This window comes from Sphaerodactylus townsendi, linkage group LG03, assembly GCF_021028975.2.
Source record: "Sphaerodactylus townsendi isolate TG3544 linkage group LG03, MPM_Stown_v2.3, whole genome shotgun sequence".
Lineage (NCBI taxonomy): Eukaryota > Metazoa > Chordata > Lepidosauria > Squamata > Sphaerodactylidae > Sphaerodactylus > Sphaerodactylus townsendi.
Genome location: NC_059427.1, coordinates 179,384,981 through 179,406,311, shown reverse-complemented (window position 1 = coordinate 179,406,311; position 21,331 = coordinate 179,384,981). Strand labels below are relative to the sequence as shown.

At 48.3% G+C, this 21,331-nt stretch overlaps 1 protein-coding gene across 2 annotated transcripts in view; it reads left to right on the top strand.

Moving 5' to 3' along the window:
* Nucleotides 1-19,685, top strand: part of PIP4K2C (phosphatidylinositol-5-phosphate 4-kinase type 2 gamma) — a 58,645-nt gene extending 38,960 nt beyond the window's left edge. For both annotated transcript variants that reach the window (XM_048490935.1, XM_048490936.1), the window contains 4 exons: nt 462-575; nt 9,780-10,035; nt 16,206-16,309; nt 17,645-19,685. In XM_048490935.1, coding sequence (XP_048346892.1) covers nt 462-575; nt 9,780-10,035; nt 16,206-16,309; nt 17,645-17,725 — 555 coding nt within the window. In that variant the 3' untranslated portion in view covers nt 17,726-19,685. The remainder of the gene's footprint in view (nt 1-461; nt 576-9,779; nt 10,036-16,205; nt 16,310-17,644) is intronic.
* The last annotated feature ends 1,646 nt before the right edge of the window (nt 19,686-21,331 follow it).

The following is a 21,331-nucleotide window of genomic DNA, read 5'->3' as shown; positions in this document are numbered from 1 at the left end:
TCCAATTACTAACCGTGGCTCACCCAGCTTAGCTTCTGAGATCTGATTAGATCAGGCTAGCCTGGGCCATCCAGGTCAGAGCAAAATCTGCTTCATTCTATTTATTTATTTATTTATTTATTTATATTTATTTTTCAGTCTTATAGACCGCCCAACCCTCGAAGGGTTCTACACAGTTTTCTTTCCCAGGAAAGTGGTTTGAATTGGGCAATAGTTCTTGAGGGCGCTCAAAATAACCAGCAGGTTGCAGAGTGAATGATGGCAGAGGGGAGCCTTATTTTGATGGGGTCTTCTGGAAGTGGGAGCAGGGGTGTTATTAGGAGCTAGCCATCCATGTGAACCTCGCCTGGGTGATTAGACCACCTTGCTGCCTTTAGTTTGACCTGCAGATTTGCAAGGGTCTGCATTTGACTCACGATCCATTCCCACCTTCATCTGAGATGTTTTGATGGTTCTTCTAGGGCAAAGATCTACCCACGCTGAAAGACATTGACTTTCTAAACATGAACCAGAAGGTGTACATCAGTGAAGAAGCCAAGAAGGACTTCATGGAGAAACTGAAGCGAGATGTGGAGGTAGGGGGGGTTGCCTAGACCCAACATAGCCCAGAGAAGAGAGTCACATTTGACCAGCAAAGATCATTTATTTATTTATTTTGTTGGATTTATATCCCACACCGTCCCTGAAGGGCTCTGGGCTGCCCATCTTGTCACCTTTTCTGGGGTCTTCCCTAATGGTGGTTGCACAAGAGAAACTATCAGTCCTCCTGAGCTGGGGTGGGGGAGCCAAAACCCATGCTTCAATTCCTCCACATGCCAGCAGCACCCTTATGAGGCTGAGATTAAGCTTGGGAGAGCCACTCTTATCCCACCTTGGTCTCGGGTCCTTTTTCCCTCCTAATGACTCCAGACCAGCTGATTGTTCAAGGATTTATTGTAAAAGTTCAAAACAAAGAAAAAAAACAAAATGCATTTAGAGATTGCTCAACTGGTTACATTCCTTTTGGTTCTTTGTCCCCATTCCGGGAACCCATGGCCCAGAGATGCTTCTCTGACCACGTCTCAAGATGGAATTCAAAAACCTTTGTTTTCCCCCTCTCAGGAAAACTCTGTTCAGGCCACGAGATAACTTAGGCCTTTGAAGTTTCATCCTAGCACCTCTGCATAGTTTCCTGTCCTCCCTTCAGGAGATCAAAAGGCAAAGATACTTTTCACAGTCATATATGACTTCCCTTTACTGTAGCGATGGCATCATCCATGACAGTAATATTGCACTGGGGAGAAACCACAGCATGCCCTTTCATTTTTCCTGAATGGCACAGGATGGAACAGCTGCCACAGCTGCTTCATACCACCAGCATAATGTGAGATCCCTCCACGTGGTGCCCACTGATTCTTCCCCAAAGCAAAGAACCATCCTGGCCTTCCTTCTCCTCTCTGAAGCAGGAGGAGTTTCAGAATGCCAGAATGCTTACAAACTTTTGGGTTTGTAGAGAGCACCCTTCTGGAAAGAGCTGCTCCATGATAGAAGCATGCTTTAAGAACAGTGGACCAAGAGCAATTGTTCTTAAACAAGCTCAGTCAGTCCTTGCGCTCCTGACCCACTTTGACCGGTTTGAAAACAGATTCGCGTTGTGGGATTTTCAGGGCTGGCTCCAGTGAGCGTGGGAGTCTTCCCAGCCCTCGAGGCAGGCAAAAGGCCCAGCTCCTAAGCAGTGCCGTCGCGCTCATTCACACCCCAGAAGGTCAGAAGGGGAGTGGGAGAAATCCAGGCATGCCTCGCTCTGGGCACTGTACTCAAGGATCAGCAATGCCTTCGAGCAAGCACTGTTGACAGAGCAAAAGAGAAATTGATTCCAAAGGTCCTTTTGAATTGATGCAGGGGCCTAGTGGCATAGTGGTTAAGGAGCAGGTGCATTCTAATCTGGAGGAACTGGGTTTGATTTCCTGCTCTGCCACTTGAGCTGTGGAGGCTTCTCTGGGGAACCAGATTAGCTTGTGCACTCCAACACATGCCAGCTGGGTGGCCTTGGGCTAGTCACAGCTTCTCGGAGCTCTCTCAGCCCCACCCACCTCACAGGGTGTTTGTTGTGAGGGGGGAAGGGCAAGGAGATTTTAAGCCCCTTTGAGTCTCCTACAGGAGAGAAAGGGGGGATATAAATCCAAACTCTTCTTTTTCTTCTTGTCTGTAGGGGCATTGTGGAGGAGCAATGGCTACACTTTGGTTAAAATTGTTAGGAATTAAGACTTTTAGCAATTGAATCTTCCAGACTTTTGGGAGGCGGCATTATCTATTACCTCTGTTTTCCATTCTTACAACATGTTGCTCCAAATTTATTTTCCACTCATCTTCCATAAAGCTAAGGGCAGCATACATGGTTCTCTCTTCCTCCAGTCTATCCTCACAGCAGCCTTGGTAGATTAGGCACAGAAAGACGACCAGCCCCAGGTCACTCAGCGAGTTCTATGGTGGAGTAGGGATTTGAACCCAGATCCCCTAGGTCAGTGGTGGCAAACTTATAGCACTCCAGATGTTCATGGGCTACAACTCCCATCAGCCCCTGCCAGCATGGCCAATTGGCTCCACTGTTCACCACCACTGCCCTAGGTCCTAATCCAACATTCTGATACCCTGCACTACCCTGTTTCCCCTAATATAAGACATCCCCGAAAAATAAGACATAGTAGAGGTTTTGCTGAAGTGCGAAATATAAGGCATCCCCCGAAAGTAAGACATAGCAAAGTTTTTGTTTGGAAGCACGCCCAGCGAACAGAACACAGAAAAAAAAGACATCCCCTGAAAATAAGACATAGCGCATCTTTGGGAGCAAAAATTAATATAAGACACTATCTTATATTCGGGGAAACACGGTAGCTATTTTTAGACTACCCTGTCGTGGTGATTGCCGTGCACGTGATTTTTAAACCTATAACGGATGTATATAGGACAGGTATACACAATTTTGGTGCTGGAAATTCTATGGAAAATGCACCTTGCCCAGAAATAGACTGTCTTCAGTTCAAGATCAGATCTGGAGGAGACCTGTTCAGTTAGTTTGCCGGGGGAGTCAGTTCTGCATAGTCGTTTGGTGCTTGCAACATCACTAATCCAACTTCTAGCCCAGGGGTGTCCAACTCCGGTGCCCCAGATGTTCATGGACCACGATTCCCATCAGTCCCTGCCAGCATGGCCAATTGGCTGACCTGGCCCAATTAGCCATGCTGGCAGGGACTGATGGGAATCGTAGTCCATGAACATCTGGGGCACCAGAGTTGGACACTCCTGGCCTAGACTTTTTAAAAATTGCATGCTTCAAAACAACAACAACACTGAATCGATGCAAGGGATATGTTTTTCAAAAAAAGAAAAAGACTGTTCACCTGAAGTGTGGGTTAAGGGCAAAAGTGGACATTGATGCGTATTAGAATTGCTGGCAAGTATGCTGTAAGTTGTGGCGCAGATGGAAAAAGAGGCTGGGCTCACCCAGTTAGGGAGGAAACCGTGCCAACTCCTGGTTTATCTGTACGTATGCTAAGGATGCGCTCAGGAGTGAAAGCCAAGTGTGTGCATTCTACTTTCGGTCTCCAGACCAGACTGTTGGGGAAGCTGTAAAACGTCCATTCTTCATAGTCTTGAGGACTAGGAGTTTAAAGAAAATTGAGCTTTAGATGCTTGCCTGAAGATGGAGGTTTGAGGGATTGCAGACATCCCTCCACTTTGCAGTCATGGGACCAGAGGCTAACTGGGAAGGGAGTATGGAAAAAGTCCCTGCTTATCCACCTGCTCTGGTCCTGCCGCCCAGAGGAAGGAGTGAAGGAAGAGGAAACTTGCCTGCTCAGCCAGCTAGATGCATCTTTGCATGTGCTGGGCAGGACTGGACACCACATTCCTTGAGCTGTTTGGGACTGGTGGCGTAGTGGTGAAGTGCTTGCACTGCCACTCACACGGTCAGGAGTTTGAGCCCCCAGTGGGTCAGATATCCTGGCAGCTGGCTCATGGTCAACTCAGCCATCCATCCATTTCTTGGTCGGTAAATGAGTACCTAGCGCATAGCTAGGGGGTAAAAATAGCTGGGGAAAGCAATGGCAGACTTCCCCACAAAACCAGCTTGCCTATGAAATCACTGCTCGCAGTGGTACCCCAGGGTTGGACACGACTGAAGGGGAAACTTTACCTTTTTACAGGACCAGGAATTGCCCATCTCCTCCTGGGCTGGCCTGGCCAAGGTGATAGGGAGGCCATCAGGCCACTTGGAGGGGTGCAGCTGGCTTTGATGGCTAGGAGTCCGCTCCTGAATGGGATGAGAACTGAGGCTAACTTCCAGTACTAGAAAAAAAATATGCTTGCATCTGATACCACATCAGCTATTACATTTCCTTGGGGACAGAATCTGCAGAACTGAAAATGCCTCTGCAGTGCAAGATCCGCCCTATTAGACTTAATGACTGTTAATAGCATATGATGGGGGGGGAGGGGGTTGCAGATGCTCAAAGTCTTCATTGCTAACCCTCACCAATACTCTATGCGTCCTTCCCGCCTAGCCTGCGCCAAATATTCTGATTATCGCACAAATCTAGACAATCATGTCAGCGGCAGTCGGGAAATTACCTCAAGTGGATTACCTGCTTACAGAACCTAGTGCTTCCGAATGTAGGAAGGACACGTCGCTGAGTGATAGCCCGCAGGAAAATTCTGCCTTCTCCTAACTTCATGGGAACATTTCCCACAAATTGCCTGTTCTGAAATGTCTGCTCAGGCTGTGATTGCCGGTAAAATTTTCTGTAAGGAAGGGGAAACTTATGAGGGCCTTTTTTGTGGAGTATCTGTGCTTGCTTCCTCTTTCTCTATTGAAGAAGAGTTGGATTTACATCCCCCTTTTCCCTCCTATAAGGAGACTCAAAGGGGCTTACAATCTCCTTTCCCTTCCTCCCTCACAGCAAACACCCTGTGATGTAGGTGGGGCTGAGAGAGCGCCAAAGAACTGTGACTAGCCCAAGGTCACCCAACTGGCGTGTGTTGGAGTGCACAGGCTAATCTGAAATCCCCAGATAAGCCTCCACAGCTCAAGTGGCAGAGCGGGGAATCAAACCCGGTTCTCCAGATTAGAGTGTACCTACTCTTAACCACTACTGGCTCTCTTGGTGATTCCTTCACCTGAGAATTAGAAAGCGAGGTGAGCTTGTGATTCTCCACATTTTGGAGACAAGATCAGGTCTCCCTATATGCCTCTGTGTGTTTACTTCAAATCTTGCCTCAGCCATTGACTCATTACGTAGCACTCACAACCCAAAGTGTCTTGTCTGCAAAATGGGGATAATCCTGTTGGCCTACTATACAGGGCTGATGTAAGGATTATTGAAGGCAAAGTACTTCGCCTAACTAAAATGTGCAGTAATATGCATTCATTCTTACCAGGTGATGTGTTTCCATGAATAAACAGTTCCTGAGCAGAACAGTTGCTGAGATTCATGAATGTTTGAGTCAGGAATCCTCCACTTTCAAGTTCCTTCTCCAATCCTAATTCACAAGGGGGCTTTTGGAGGAGCCTGCCGTCTCTCAACTGTGGCACCTCGCCTATAGCTTATTCTTTACGAGAGCCAGCGTTGTGTAGTGGCTAAGAGCAGGTGCACTCTCATCTGGAGAACTGGGTTTGATTTCCTGCTCTGCCACTTGAACTGTGGAGGCTTATCTAGGGAACTAGATTAGCTGGTGCACTCCAACACATACCAGCTGGGTGACCTTGGGCTAGTCGCAGTTCTTCGGAGCTCCCTCTGCCCCGCCTACCTCACAGGGTGTTTGTTGTGAGTGGGGAAGGGAAAGGAGTTTGCAAGCCCCTTTAAGTCTCCTTACAGGAGAGAAAGGAGGTATATAAATCCAACTCTTCTTCTTCCTCTTCCTCTAATTTGACATATATTCACTTATTTCCTCTCCCTACCAGGCAATTGACTTGGAGAATAAATGCAAACGTATAGCTTAAAGAGATACATATACAATATGGTCCTCGGCTGGTGCTGGTTTCAGCAGTCTCTCTTGCTCCAGTACCCAGAGGGACTAAGTACCTAGCAGCACTTATGCTCTTGTCCTCAGGCTCAGACCTCTGGCCACACCTGGGCAACATACCTGCAAGCAGAGGAGAAACAGATGCTCTGCTCCTCCTCTAGCCAGCAAAAAGATGTTCCCCAACCTTTTCTCCTGTATCAGTGCGATTCTGATTGGCCTTACGGGATGGATCATGATAAAGTGTTCTGAACCCTCTGATGCTCTGTGTGATATAAATGCTATGTATTAATATAAATGCGTAGGAGGAGAACAAATAAACATCTTCCCTCCTTGGTTCTCTCACGGTGGAAGGGAACAGCAGCTTTAAGCGTTTCTTAAACGGCCGGATGAACAGGGCCTTAGATCATAGAACAAAATTGGCTAGGGACCTCAGCCTCACTTTTGGCGGGGGGAAAGCTTGTTAGCCGCCTCCCACCCCAATGGCGGTTGTGTCCCCGTGGCATGACTCTCGCCACTTCCCTGCGGTGCCAAACCCCGGTTTTGTGCGATGCCAGAGTCGTTGGGGTGCATCGCCAGATTTCCACAGCCCGTGAAAGAAACACTGATTAATAACAGTTCTTCAAATCTAGGGAGCGGGAGCAGAACAAGGGCCCCAGTCTGGGATTTGAAATTGGCCTTGTTCCTGAAATGAGGTACACAGCTTTGAACAGCCAAGGCAATTAATCATAGGGACAAGCTTGCCAAGAGAAGGGGGTAAGTTCCCCCTCCAAATAAAACACACATATGCCGCCTTCAGATCAAAATTGGACTCCTTCTTAAAGACAAGCCAGCTGCCTTTATTGTTCTTGACTAATCTAGAACAAACACTGCTCTCTGGCTTTTCTGCCGTCACAATCACTGGCTAAATTCCTGTGCAAAATGCTAGCCTTTAGCATGCCTTCACTTGAGGGGAGCTGGCCGAATCAATCCTTTAATTGTATGTTAATTGATTAGCTCTTCCATGCTGAGTCTATAAAGGACTGAAGGCACAAGTCAATGGACTTTAAGAGGGTGTAACTCGGTTTAGTATGGCACTGAGACACTTCCTGTTTGTGGTTAAGCTTGCGCACCGAAGATGCTGTTTCTAATAAAAGTAATTAAAATAATTAAGAGCACGATTTCTTCCTTAGCGCAGAGGACAGGAAAGGGACTTGTCATTCTCATTCTAAATGCTATTCCTCACACTACCCAGCATAAGGTGGTAGTTTCTGGACTGTACCATTGCACAGGGCAAGGGAGTTGTATTTTTGAACAGGCCATTGTGTATAGCATCCTCCCACCCTCATAAACAAGACTATCTGGGGAAAGGCCGTGCAAAACCTTTGCTGCTGACATGCTGATTTATTAAACGCAGAGGCTTTTTAGTTTAAAAACATGAAAATATTCAAAATACTCCCCTGGTTTTCTGAAGTGGTGTAGTCCCTTCTTCTTACGCTTTCAACATTCTATACAAGGTTATAGATCAGCTGTTAGTTGAGGCAGGTCAGTGCTCTTAGAAGAGCAGAATTATTTTGCAATCTGGTATAGCCTGGAAAGTGCTTAACTGCAAGGCCAGGCAGCAGAAGACCTGGCCATGTCCTGGACAAGGGATTGGTCCAGATATGTCTCATTGTGCTTAGCCTAGACCAGGGGTCTGCAACCTGTGGCTCTCCAGATGTTCATGGACTACAATTCCCATCAGCCCCTGCCGATTGGCCATGCTGGCAGGGGCTGGTGGGATTTGTAGTCCATGAACATCTGGAGAGCTACAGGTTGCAGACCCCTGGCCTAGACCAGTTATGGTGAACCTTTTGTGCTCTGCGTGACAAAAATTCCAAAAATGCCAAATGTGACTCTGCTGCCATGTCATCTCCTCCCACCCCAATAGAAGAAAAAAAATTCTTTGCCTACTTATTTTTTAAAATGCAGTCCAATTGTGTGTGGTGCTATGTATAATGAAAAGAAATGTCATGTAATTACAAAAATTACAGGGAGAACAGTTGTCACGTATTGGTGAACAGGTGTGTCACCCAAAACGTTGTGGCGTGTCACCTTTGACATGTCACAGGTTTGCCATTGCTTGTTTAGAACCTCACCAGGGTACTTTTGGGTAGTCATGAATGCACTTGGATCTGCGTCCAAGTTTATTTTGAGAATGAACTGAAATGTGGTATTTTAAAAGGGCATCATTTGAAAAAAGGCTCCTTGGAGCTGACTCCTGGATGCTGTAAATTGGCAATGAGGGCATTAAGTGGTAGAACCTGGCTGCAAAACCTAATAGAAGGTTTGGTCACATAACCTATCCTTAGCAGAGTTGAATAATAAACGCAGCAGAGTTGTTACGAAAGTTACTTCTTAACTTTAAAGGTTAAAGTTTAAAAAGATAAAGCTTAAAAAGATAAGGCAGGCTACAAAACATATATACAAATGAAAGCAGTAAAAAAACTTGAGTGCATAAGCACTGGCATAAAAATACTCAGCAATATCACGAGGAAAAATCATACACATTAACGTGTATGAATAGAGAGAGAGGTAGCAATAGTATCATGGCGGCGAACCTATGGCACTCCAGATGTTCATGGACTACAATTCCCATCAGCCCCTGCCGGCATGGTCAATTGGCAGGGGCTGGTGGGAATTGTCGTCCATGAACATCTGGAGTGCCATAGGTTTGCCACCACGGCAATAGTAGCAGTAGTAGTAAGTATGTGGAAGCCAAGCCCCAATTAAGCAGCTGGTAAAAGTCACTCCAATTAGGCAACTACTCAGCATTATCCCAAGGACGCAAGTGGTATTGCTCCCACAAAACTTAAACATACATAGATGCCAAATACTCTAACATTAAGCATGTACGTCAACTGCTGTCAGCCCCCCCTCGCCCCCCCTTTTCCAATTCTAGGTATTTTCAAGTAAGGGGCGTAACTTTAAAACTTTTGTTTCAAATTAACCACTCTCCACTTAAACAGCAAAAATGATTGCAATTCCTCTTTCCAAAACTGGGCATTTCTTCCCAGGTGCTATTTCAAATGTTTATCAAGACCGCATCAAGATGAAATGTGATGTTCACTTGAAGCACAGAACAGGCAGGCGTTCAAAAACGTAGTTCACCAACTGCCATTACTGGTTGAAATTTGGAGGTAAAACAGTGACTGGTTATCTCTTTCCAGTTCAAGCAAGCCCTGGCTATTGGTGGAGAAACTGTTACGTCAAAGATGGCTAGAAGTCTCTAGCCAGACTCTTATGGAAACCAGCCCATTCCTGCCCCAGCCGTTTCCTGAGTTGCTGCTATGTTCACGAGAAGAAGAGTTTGGATTTATATTCCCTCCTTTCTCTCCTGCAAGGAGACTCAAAGGGGCTTACAATCTCCTTTCCCTCCCCCCCAAAAAACAAGCACCCTGTGAGGTGGGTGGGGCTGAGAGATCTCCGAAGAACTGTGACTAACCCAAGGCCACCCAGCTGGCATGTGTTGGACTGCACAAGCTAATCTGGTTCCCCAGAAAAGCCTCCACAGCTCAAGTGGCAGAGTGGGGAATCAAACCCGATTCTCCAGGTTAGAGTGCACCTGCTCTTAACCACTACACCATTGCTGGCTACACTAGCGTTCTAACTGTGCTGAAGGTAGTGCAGAGGGTAGACGAATTTGTTTGCCATTTGTGCAAAGGTACAGAGGTGAGAGTTTGGATTTTGGAATGCATTAACAATGAGGAAGCAATACAATCATTAGCTTCCCAGCCACCTGACCATTGTGATCATACATTCAGTTCCTAGTGCAGCTGAAGATTATGGACTACAGCCTGCTCTTGGGAATCCATGACGTGCAACGAGCAGAGCAGGAAGAAGACGAGGAAGTGAAAGAGGAAGAGGAGGATGGCGAGGGAGAGCCTGGGGGTGTGGCGTCCGTGGGATCCTACGGGACTTCTCCAGAGGGCATCGGCAGCTATCTCAACTCCCACAAGCCTCTCGGGCCTGGCGACTTTGACCCCTACATTGACGTTTACGCCATCAAGTGTGCCGAAAGTAAGTTGGGGCACGAGGGAGTCTTGACCCAGAGAACTGTGATTTTGAGGCAGGACTGCCAGTTGGCTGATTACGACAATGCACAAGTTAGTCTTAACCCCTTAGCCCTTCTTTTTTAATACCCGTTGCCATATTCTCCCAAAGGCCTTCATTTGCGTCCACTGTCTGTTGCAGAGGAATCTGTCATTGGGGAGAGTTAGCTTGGAAAGAAAATTAGGCCAAGAAAATTATCTTGACATCGGAAGCCAGGTTTATCCAACTTGGGTAGCTAAAAACTAGCCTTAGCTAAAAACTAGGGTATGTCTGTTCATTGAACACACATGAAGCCACCTTATGCTGAACTAGCCCTAAAGCCCATTTTAAATTAAAATGAAATGGGTTCAAGACAGGGAGGGGGGAAGGATGGGCCCCTCTTCTTCCTCCTCCTCCTCCCTTCCAGGAGAGCAGCCCATATTGTTTGTGACGGGAGAGGCTCCTGGGTTGAAGGAAGGTGGGCGAAGATGGGATGGAATGCCCTGAGTCCCGCACACCCATTGGCTGGAGGCTTGTCGTTGGACATTCCATCCCTCAGGCAATCTATCTATCTATATAAAAAGCTAACAGTGTTTTTGTTGATGACAGTATACCTCAGTAACTGCTGGGCCAATTCCTTTGAAAATTCCCAGCCACTATAGTCAGCCAGGCGAGAGTGTTTTTAGATGTTCACATTCCTGAAATTTCACACCTGGCCCAGGTAAAACACCTTTTTCCTGGTGCTCCATGGTGAAGGACATTCAGCTGCCTGTGTGTAACTGTCACCCTTAGAATGTTCGTGCTGCTTAGAATGTTCACTCAGATGGCCAAATATGAGCAGTGAAAACAGTACATAGGCAGTAACTCGAGTGGAAGTGAAACACATACACACACATACACATGAGGGAAGGGAGGGAGAAGAAGAAGAGGAAGAAGAAGAGGAGGAGGAGTCTGGATTTATATCCCCCCCTTTCTCTCCTGCAGGAGACTCAAAGGGGCTTACAATCTCTTTGCCCTTCCCCCCTCACAACAAACACCCTGTGAGGTAGGTGGGGCTGAGAGAGCTCCGAGAAGCTGTGACTAGCCCAAGGTCACCCAGCTGGCGTGTGTGGGAATGTACAGGCTAATCTGAATTCCCCAGATAAGCCTCCGCAGCTCAGGCAGCAGAGCTGGGAATCAAACCCGGTTCCTCCAGATTAGATACACGAGCTCTTAATCTCCTACGCCACTGCCACTGAGATGGAGGGGTGGCATCAGAGATGGGATCCAGCAGGTTCTCACAGGTTCCCAAGAGTAGGTTACTAATTATTTGTGTGTGCCGAGAGGGGGTTACTAATTGGTGATTTTGCCACGTGATTTTTGCCTTAGTTACGCCCCTCCTCTCAGCAGTAGCACGCAGAACTTGAATCAGTCTAGCAGGAGGTGCACCGGTGTGCGTGGCAGCCTGTGCCTGCATGCATTCGTTTCCCGCCCACGGACTGGCGCAGCGGCTGCCTCCTTGCCACAGCCCTGCCTAGGAATGCCCCGCCCCTGGAATTCCCAGCCACGCCCCCGTTGTGCCCCGCCCAGCCCCATTGGAGCTACGCCACAGTTTGAATCCCACCACCATGGGAACCTGTTACTAAAATTTTTGGATCCCACCACTGAGTAGAATGCAAGGGAAGAGAGGGAGGGAGAAGAAAGGGACAGAGGGGGAGGCAAGCAAGGGAAGAGAAGTGAGAGAGGGGAGACAGTGAGGGGTGGCATGCAAGGGAGGGGAGGCAGGGGGCCCAGCATCTTGATATGACCCACCCACCCTAGCGGAGGGAAAGGGAAGGGAGGGGGAGGGGTGGCATACAAGGGAAGAGAAGTGAGGGAGGGAAGAGAGTGAGGGGCGACATGCAAGGGACGAAAGGGAGTGGCCAGGCACCCTAGATTCCCTGAAAACTGCGGTTACAGTTAAGAAAACCAGGCACGCATAACTCAGGAGTAAGCTCAGTACAGCAACTGTGACATACTTTGAATGGCTGCGTCACGCCCCTCAGAGGGTTTCCTCAGAAGTGACACCCAGAACTGCCCCCCGGCGTATCCGGACACCTCCTTGCCTGTCCGGACACCCTCCTGCGTGTCTGGACGCCCTCCTGCGTATCCGGACGCCTCCCATGCGTGTCCGGACTACCCCCTTGCCTGTCCGGACACCCTCCTGCGTGTCTGGACACCCTCCTGCATTTCCGGACGACCCCCTTGCCTGTCCAGACACCCTTCTGTGTGTCTGGATGACCCACCAGCGTGTCTGGACGCCCCCCATGCGTGTCCGGACGCCCCCCTTCATGACCAGATGCCTCCTGTGTGTAATAGGATTGTAATCGATTACTGAAACCTGTTATTATTACAGATTTTTACCAACTACTGTAACCAATTATTACATACTTTGAATGGCTGCGTCACGCCCCTCAGAGGGTTTCCTCAGAAGTGACACCCAGAACTGCCCCCCGGCGTATCCGGACACCCCCCTGCGTGTCCGGATGGCCCCCCTGCGTGTCCGGACAGCCTTCCTGCATGTCCGGATGCCCCCCTGCGTGTCCGGACGCCCCCCATGTGTGTCTGGACGGCCCCCTTGCCTGTATGGACACCCTCCTGCGTGTCCAGAAGCCCCCCATGCATGTCCGGACAGCACCCTTGCCTGTCCGGACACCCTCCTGCATGTCTGGACGGCCCCCCTGTGTGTCCGGACACCCCCCATGCGTGTCCGGACGGCCCCCTTGCCTGTCCGGACACCCTCCTGCGTGTCCGGACGCCCCCATGTGTGTCCGGACGGCCCCCTTGCCTGTCTGGACACCCTTCTGCATGCCCGGACGGCCCCCATGCGTGCCCGGACGCCCCCATGCGTGTCCGGACGGTCCCCTTGCCTGTCCGGACACCCTCCTGCGTGTCCGGACGCCCCCCATGCATGTCCGGACGGCCCCCTTGCCTGTCCGGACACCCTCCTGCATGTCTGGACGGCCCCCCGCGTGTCCGGACGCCCCCCATGCGTGTCTGCACGCCCCCCTTCATGACCAGATGCCTCCTGCGTGTAATAGGATTGTAACCGATTACTGAAACCTGTTATTATTACAGATTTTTACCAACTACTGAAACCGATTATTACCGATTACTGAAACCTACTATTACCAATTATTATCAATTACTGGAACGGATTATTACCGATTACTGAAACCGATTACTACACGCCCACATGCGTGTCAGGTCACCCTCCTGCGTGTCCGGATGCCCCCCTGCGTGTCCGGACGCCCCCCATGCGTGTACGGACACCCCCTGCATGTCCGCACGGCCCCCTTGCCTGTCCAGACACCCTCCTGTGTGTCCGGAAAGCCCCCCTGTGTGCCTTTCAATTCCCCCCAAGGGCACACACATCACTGACATCGCACAGTATCAGGCTGCGTGTTTGCATGAGCACGTACTGCTGGCCTCTGCAATTGATTTGCTGCTACTGTTCCTTTCCCATTTCATCACAATAAGCCACAGCAACGCGTGGCCGGGCCACGCTAGTTATGTATAAGGATTGGACCACGGTTCCATCAAGCTCAGTCTGACCAGCAGTGCCTCTACAGGATCTCAGACAGATGTTTTTCACATCACCTACTGCATGGTCCTTTCAACTGTGTGTTGAATCTGGGACCTTTTGTGTGTCCGGTGGCTGAAATGCCAGACGGGATTCTCTGGGTGTCTGGAAAGGTCACATAGAAGCCTGTGACATTCAGTGGAAGATTGGCAAAATGTACGAGGGGTTTGTAGGCTTTAATGCCCATGACACATTACTGTGCCATCTGCGGGTCCTGTAATAACCCGCATTGGACAAACAAGCGCCGTAGCGCAGACTCTGGCTGCTACAAGCTAGGCACTTAAAATTCCCAAAGATGCCCACTGAATCGAAGGTTGGTATTCTTTCAGGGCACAACTCCTTCCTTCCTGAAACCTGGTTTCTAGATGCTGATTAAATTGCAAAACAAGGGATATGCATGTGCTCAGTTTGCATCTTTTACGATGGCAGAATGTGGGGTTACTTGGATTTTGGCAGAGGGGTGGTTCCAGTGGTGGGATTCAACTAATTTAACAGCAGGTTCCGGTGGTGGGATTCAACTAATTTAACAACTGGTTGTTGAATGTATTGTCGAAGGCTTTCACGGCCAGAATCACTGTGGTGATTCTGTGGTGAGAACCACAAAGGATTGCGAGGAGCTCCAAGCGGACCTTGATAAATTAGGTGAGTGGGCTCAGAAATGGCAAATGCAATTCAATGTAGCAAAATGTAAAGTGATGCACATAGGGGCAAAAAATCCAAACTTCACATACACGCTACAGGGGTCAGTGCTATCAGTCACAGACCAGGAAAGGGATTTAGGCGTCTTAGTTGATAGTTCCATGGGAATGTCAACTCAATGCATGGCAGCTGTAAAAAAGGCAAACTCTATGCTGGGGATAATCAGGAAAGGAATTGATAATAAAACTGCAAAGATTGTCATGCCCTTATATAAAGCACAAGTGAATGCGACCACACTTGGAGTACTGTGTTCAGTTCTGGTCACCACATCTCAAAAAGGATATTGAAGAGATAGAAAAAGTGCAGAGAAGGGCAACGAGGATGATTGAGGGACTGGAGCACCTTCCTTATGAGGAAAGGCTGCAGCGTTTGGGACTCTTTAGTTTGGAGAGGAGACGTCTTAGGGGGGATATGATTGAAGTCTATAAAATTATGCATGGGGTAGAAAATGTTGTCAGAGAGAAATTTTTCTCTCTTTCTCACAATACTAGAACCAGGGGGCATTCATTGAAAATGCTGGGGGGAAGAATTAGAACTAATAAAAGGAAACACTTCTTCACGCAACGTGTGATTGGTGTTTGGAATATGCTGCCACAGGAGGTGGTGATGGCCACTAACTTGGATAGCTTTAAAAGGGGCTTGGACAGATTTATGGAGGAGAAGTCAATCTATGGCTACCAATCTTGATCCTCTTTGATCTGAGATTGCAAATGCCTTAACAGTCCAGGTGCTCGGGAGCAACAGCCGCAGAAGGCCATTGCTTTCACATCCTACATGTGAACTCCCAAAGGCACCTGGTGGGCCACTGCGAGTAGCAGAGAGCTGGACTAGATGGACTCTGGTCTGATCCAGCTGGCTTGTTCTTATGTTCTTATGTTCTTACTGGGGTGCTGTGTGGTTTCTGGGCTGTATGGCTGTGTTCTAGCAGCATTCTCTCCTGACGTTTCGCCTGCATCTGTGGCTGGCATCTCCAGAGGATCTGATAGTAGGAAAGCAAGTGGAGTATATATACCTGTGAGTAACAATGAAGATAGCAAGGTCAATAGGTGAGAGCATCTGAATAGAAGTAGCCTGGCATGTGAGTAACAATGAAGTATGTAGCATGTGAGTAACAGTGAAGATAGCAAGATCAGTAGGTGAGGGCATCTGAATAGAAGTAGCCTGGCCTTTGATTCCCTTTGATTAACAACTGGTTGTTTACAAGCACCATTTTAACAATCGATTCTGCCGAAGTGTTGCGAACCTGCTGAATCCCACCACTGGGTGGTTCCTGTAACCCTGGTTCTAGTTTCATAGGCAGTTGTTGGCTTCTGGGAGAGGTGCTAGATTTGTTTGATTGCAGCAGAGGTTCGGCAGCCAGGACTCTTGTCCCACTTCCTTACTTCCTGTATTATTGTTTGGTGTGGTGCCTCTGGCTACCTAATCTGTAACATGGGAATAAGTGTGCATGGTTGAATGTGATTAGTCCTGACTGGTTTGGGGGACAGGGACACAAAAGGATTTTAGGTCAGATTATGTAAAGAACTCTGATGGGGTTTTGTTCTTTGTTTAGAGCAGGTAACCTGGTTGATGATTGTGTGGAGTCACTTGGCATGTATCAACTTCATCAACTGCCTCTTGATTTTGGGGTAGCCATTTTATCCCTTCTTGTGACTTTGTGTGGCCTGGGGTATGTGATTGGGAAGCGATGGAAGCTTTTGACTGCTGGCAATTTGGTTTTTATGAGCCTTGAGGGCTCTGTAATCAAACTAGAATAATTTCCTTGAGCATGGACGAAGGACAAAAGCTGTCAGTGAACTGCAAGCACATGAAAACAGGCACCCCAAGCCCCTTTTCAATCCGCTCTTTCCTTTCCCAGACAGCCCACAGAAGGAGGTTTATTTCATGGGGCTGATCGATATCCTCACGCAGTATGATGCCAAGAAGAAGGCTGCCCACGCAGCTAAGACAGTCAAGCACGGGGTGAGTCTGGCCGGTGCTTTCTCTCTAAACGGGCATCTTTCATGCTAGGAAGAAACTCTGGTCCTCATTGGGCAGGGAAGGTTGACTGAAGAAGATTTTGGATTTATATCCCACCTTTCTCTCCTGTAAGGAGGCTCAAGGGGGCTTATAAACTCCTCCCCACAACAGGTAGGTGGGGCTGAGAGAGTTCCGAAAAACTGTGACTAGCCCAAGGTCACCCAGCAGGAGTGTAGGAGTGCGGAAACACATCTGGTTTACCAGATAAGCCTCTGCCACTCAGGTGGAGGAGTGGGGAATCAAACCCGGTTCTCCAGATTAGAATTCACCTGCTCTTAACCACTTCACCACGCTGGCTCTCTGAGGGTTTTCTTGTATCTTGCACTTCCTTAAACTTGGAGTTGTAAGCCACCTTGAGCCCTAAGAAAAAGGAAGGGGTATAAAAATTAAAATCAGGTGACATCCACAGCCCCTGTACCATTTTCCTGTTGATAGGAGTGGCAAGTAATTGCTTGGTGATTTCCACCCTATCTCCTTGTGCCTGCCTGCCAAGGAATCATGACAGCTGGGGTGGGGATACTGGCAGCCCATATGAGCAACAGCTGCATGGTTCATGGACAGTAAGTGATTGTGGGGGGAGGCATGTCCCACCTGACAGTAGGTGAATCATCATATTGGAATGCTAAAACGATAACTAGGCAGCCCCGTGGCGCAGAGTCGTATCTGCCGTACTGCAGTCTCTGCTCATGACCTGAGTTTGATCCCAATAGAAGTCAGTTTGAGATAGCCAGCCTTCTATCCTCCCAAGACTGGCAAACCCAGCTTGTTGGGGGTAAAGTGTAGACAATTGGGGAAACCACCCTGCAAACGTTGTGATATGGTGTCACCCCATGGGTCAGTAATGACCCAGTGCTTACGCAAGGGACTGCTTTTACCTTTCAAATAGTTACTGCAGAAAACCCAAATACATATTGGAATTACAGCTAATATTTATTTCACTGTTGACTCCATCCCCCTTGTAACCGGTAGGCACAGGCTAGCCACTGGTGCAGCATTTCGTGGCCCATAAGGTGGCAAGGGCTGTTTACAGTGAGGGAGGAGAAATGGGATCACACAGCATCAAAAAGAGATCTTCTTCCATGTCACGTGGGTACTGGGGAAAGTTTTCAGTTTTAGGAAAAGTGGTTGATTATAGCCACTTATACCGCCAGGATTAGATGCTTTCTTTTCTCAGTATCTTCAGATACCTTCAGTATCTTTGGCCCACCAACCTCTGCTTGCCTTACAGAGAGCTGGGGGGAAATTCTGGTACTTAACTCTTGTTGCTTTTCCTTACAGGCTGGTGCAGAGATCTCCACGGTGCATCCCGACCAGTACGCCAAGCGATTTCTGGACTTTGTCACCAATGTGTTTGCTTAATGAGTCGTGCTGTGGCTGCCACCAAAGATAAAAGGCTTTTCTGCCCCCTTCCTGTAGTTCTTCCCTGCCACCCTGACCCTCCCCCCACCCTAATTCTCAGTAAGAGGGATGGTTTCTCCCCCTGCTGTTTGGGTGAGCAGGAGAACTCTCAGACGAGCCCTGTTGCGGCTGGCCTGGGGGGATGGCTGCCAAATCAAGTGCCTTAACTTTGATCTTTCCTTGGGAACAGTCAATCAGGAGCTCCTTGCTAGCTCTTTGCAGGCAGCTTCTTCCATTCCCTGGTGGGAAACACGAGGCTGGCCATTATCTGCCCCCTGGAACGGACCGGTGACAAACGTGAGTCAGTGACTCCGATCAGGGCAGTAAGATCTAAACTCGAGCACAGGGTCAGCCGGTATCAAATCCTGGAACAGAATAATATGCAATAAGAATTTAAGTCGTGTGCCTTCAGAAGAAGGGCATTCAGTGCAATCTTCTCCGTCTACATAATCAGTTTCCAGCAGGGTGCTTGGCCGAATATTCTTTTGTCCTGTGATAGCCAGCAGCACTACCTACTGATGTCAAAGCCACTGTGCAAATTCTTTACCAGTTCTCCTCACTCCACGATGAGAGTCCTTACAGTGTCTCCCCTTCCTTATAGAAGGTTTAGGTCCTTTCTGAGCACCCTTGTTGATAATAAAATTTCCCTTCTATTGAACATCTGAAAGGCTTGACACTGCACTTCAGTTCCCAGGGGGTTCTTTTTCCCCCTGTTGCACTGTGACTATGGCTTTTTAAAAAACCTCACTCAAATTCTGCCCTCCAGGTGGGTCCAGTATCAGAGAAGCAGAGAGAGCCTCTGTTCGGACCAGCTGTGCAACTAGTATTCCCCCCTCCCTGCCCCATCTATCAGGATGAGGCTGTGCACTAATTCAGGGCTGCTAACCCAGCGGGGGCGGGATGTAGTTTCTGGGTGGTTCTTTAATCTCGGATGTAGCGAGGACCTTGCTGGGATCTTCTTTGGCAGAGGGGGATGGGGAGGGAAAGAGGATTACTTGGACTCTTAACGTCATGTCACTTCTGTAACTCAACCGTACACCTGGATGGGTGGAATAGCTCTGCTCCACAGCAAGGGGTCCAAGCCTCCCCAGAGCAGCACATAATAGGCTCGGCAGTCCCAGCCTCCTACCCCGCCCCCAATAGCAATCCTATTCCAAATTTTGGGTGGAGGCTGAAAGTAAAAGCCCCAGACTAGGTTATAAATTAAGTTTTCTTTTGCTGGGAGAGAGAAAGGCCCCCGTTGGGATAGAGTGCCCATTTTTCAGGCACGTGAAACACACTCCTGTGGCTCGCCTGCTGTGAGAAAAATGCAAAACAGAGCTAGCATTTCCTGTCTCTTTCATCAAGCAGGAAGCTTGCTAAGGCGTGAGAGATCTCAGTAGCTTTCAGAGGGGCTCTCTGGTCCCCTAGTTGCAAGCCGGGGAACTGAGCAATATTAGGGGGGCAGAGCTCAGTAGTCCAGCATCTGGCAAAGCAGGCCTCCTCTGAGACCCCACCCACTGAGCACGCTGAAGGTGCATGCAAGGAAAAGCAATCACATTCCAATCACTCCTGCCTACCTGGTACGTTGATCTGATGTGCAATGGTAGCTGTTATCCTATTCTTGTAAGGGGAAGAGCTCTGGCAGCACCCTTGGGTGACTCCCTCTCCCTGTGTTGCTGCCTGATGGGGCTGTTGTGGTCCTGGCACCAGGGGTCCCACCAGTACCACTCACAGTCCCCTGTTCCACTTGTGGTTCTTTTTTTTTTTGAGACAGGTGCCATTCCTCTTGATGCAATAAAGCCAGTGCCATGGAAACATGCATGCGCTCCAGGAGCTACACTGCACTGGGGCCCTTTTTTCTCTCTCTAGTGTTTCTTATTGTACAAGATGTGTATTTCTAGTTTGCTCTGTATCAATAGAAATAAATTATTGAATCAGAGGTGTTGTCTGTGTGCAAAACGCCCGGGCTCTTGTCAGATTCTCCTGAGCCAGGCCCGCAAAAAGAACGTTGTGTTTAAAGTGGAGCAGTGAGAGAATCTTCTTGCCTTTTCGTATCTCTTGAGGAATAAAAGCAGTGCCCTACAAGAAAAGAGGAAACACAGGTGGAGCCTTCCACCTAAAACTAATCCTGGTTTAACCTTAAAAAATAAATTCCCAGCGCGAAGGTGCCAGACCTTGGGCATGAAAATTCCTGTGCCGTCTGGAGAAGGCAGTGCTTAATTTTGTAATGAAATGCTGGCCCCCAAACAGCTGGGTTTCCCTCTGTCCACTATTGCGGTGGATGAAGCCCATGCCCAAACCAAGATGGGTGGCGGCTGGTTCTGATTATTCAGTTGGACATAAGGCTACCCAACCGGGCTGGAGAAGAACAATAAAGAACAAACGATGAAGAAGTCCCTTTCAATAAAGACTTGATGTGTGGAAACAGGCAAGTGAATCATTTTATGGTGTGAAGGTAAATGATATTCTATTTACTTCATTTATATCCTGATGCCTTCCTTAATGGCAGCCCGAAGTGGCAAACCTCTGCATTTCCTTACAACGACCTTGTGAAGTAGGCGAGGCTGAATGCATGTAATTGGCCCAAGGTCATCCAGCAAACTTCCCTGGGAAAATGGGGATTTGGACCTGGGACTCCCATAGTCAATAACATCCTGTTAAGCCTCTTATTAGAGGGACTGTTTTTTTTTTCCTGCAGGTATGTGGCAACCTTCACATAGAGAAAAAAAAAAGAAAGCTGCTGAGTATTCATTATTTACTTTGTCCCTGGCCAGATAAAAATAAGATTCAGTGCCTGTATCCCACCAGGCAGATAAGAAAGCTTAAGTATTCCTTTCTCAAAGTGGGAGGGGGAACAGTGATTGCCACTGATTCTTTCCTCCTGCTGCAACCACATCCAGCCCTCTGAAATTTGGGCCTGGGGTCAGTGGATAGAAAGAGCTGGGAAATCAGCCACCTCTTCAGATGTTCATGAACTACAATTCCCATCAGCCGCTTCTGGCATGGCCAATTTGAAGTGTCCAAATCTGTTGCTTCAGATGTTCATGGACTATTAATTCCCATCAGCCCCTGCTGGCATGTCCAATTTCCAGAATGTGGTTGGATGCCGTCTTGTATCCTGAATATCCAGCTCCATTCAGTCTTCTAAATGCAGGCCTGTTCTAAATGCAGACCTGTAGTATTTTGTCTTAATCATAAAATGCACACCCACATCACAATAATTGTTGTTAACTCACATTAACAACTCTTGAATTAAAATCTTCCATTTATGGCTTTACTGGAGGGTACTTTGAATGGGTGGTCTGACTGACTGATGCTTTGGGAATGCAGTCGCTTTGCAGAACAAGCAGAGAAATGGGGGCCGGGAAACTTCGCAGTGCTAACTCAAAATGACTTGGGAGCTTTTGTGAAACTCTGTAAATTCCACTTCCCTGGAATGTTAAGGACTCCCCCTGTCAGATCTTACAGCTGACGTGTATTGGATGTGTGTCAACCAGTTGATATCGCTCCTGCTTTCAGTGTATTGTTTCTGAAATTTTACTTGGGTTTATGTAAATGTTCCTCCTTTCGAATATTTTATTCCGA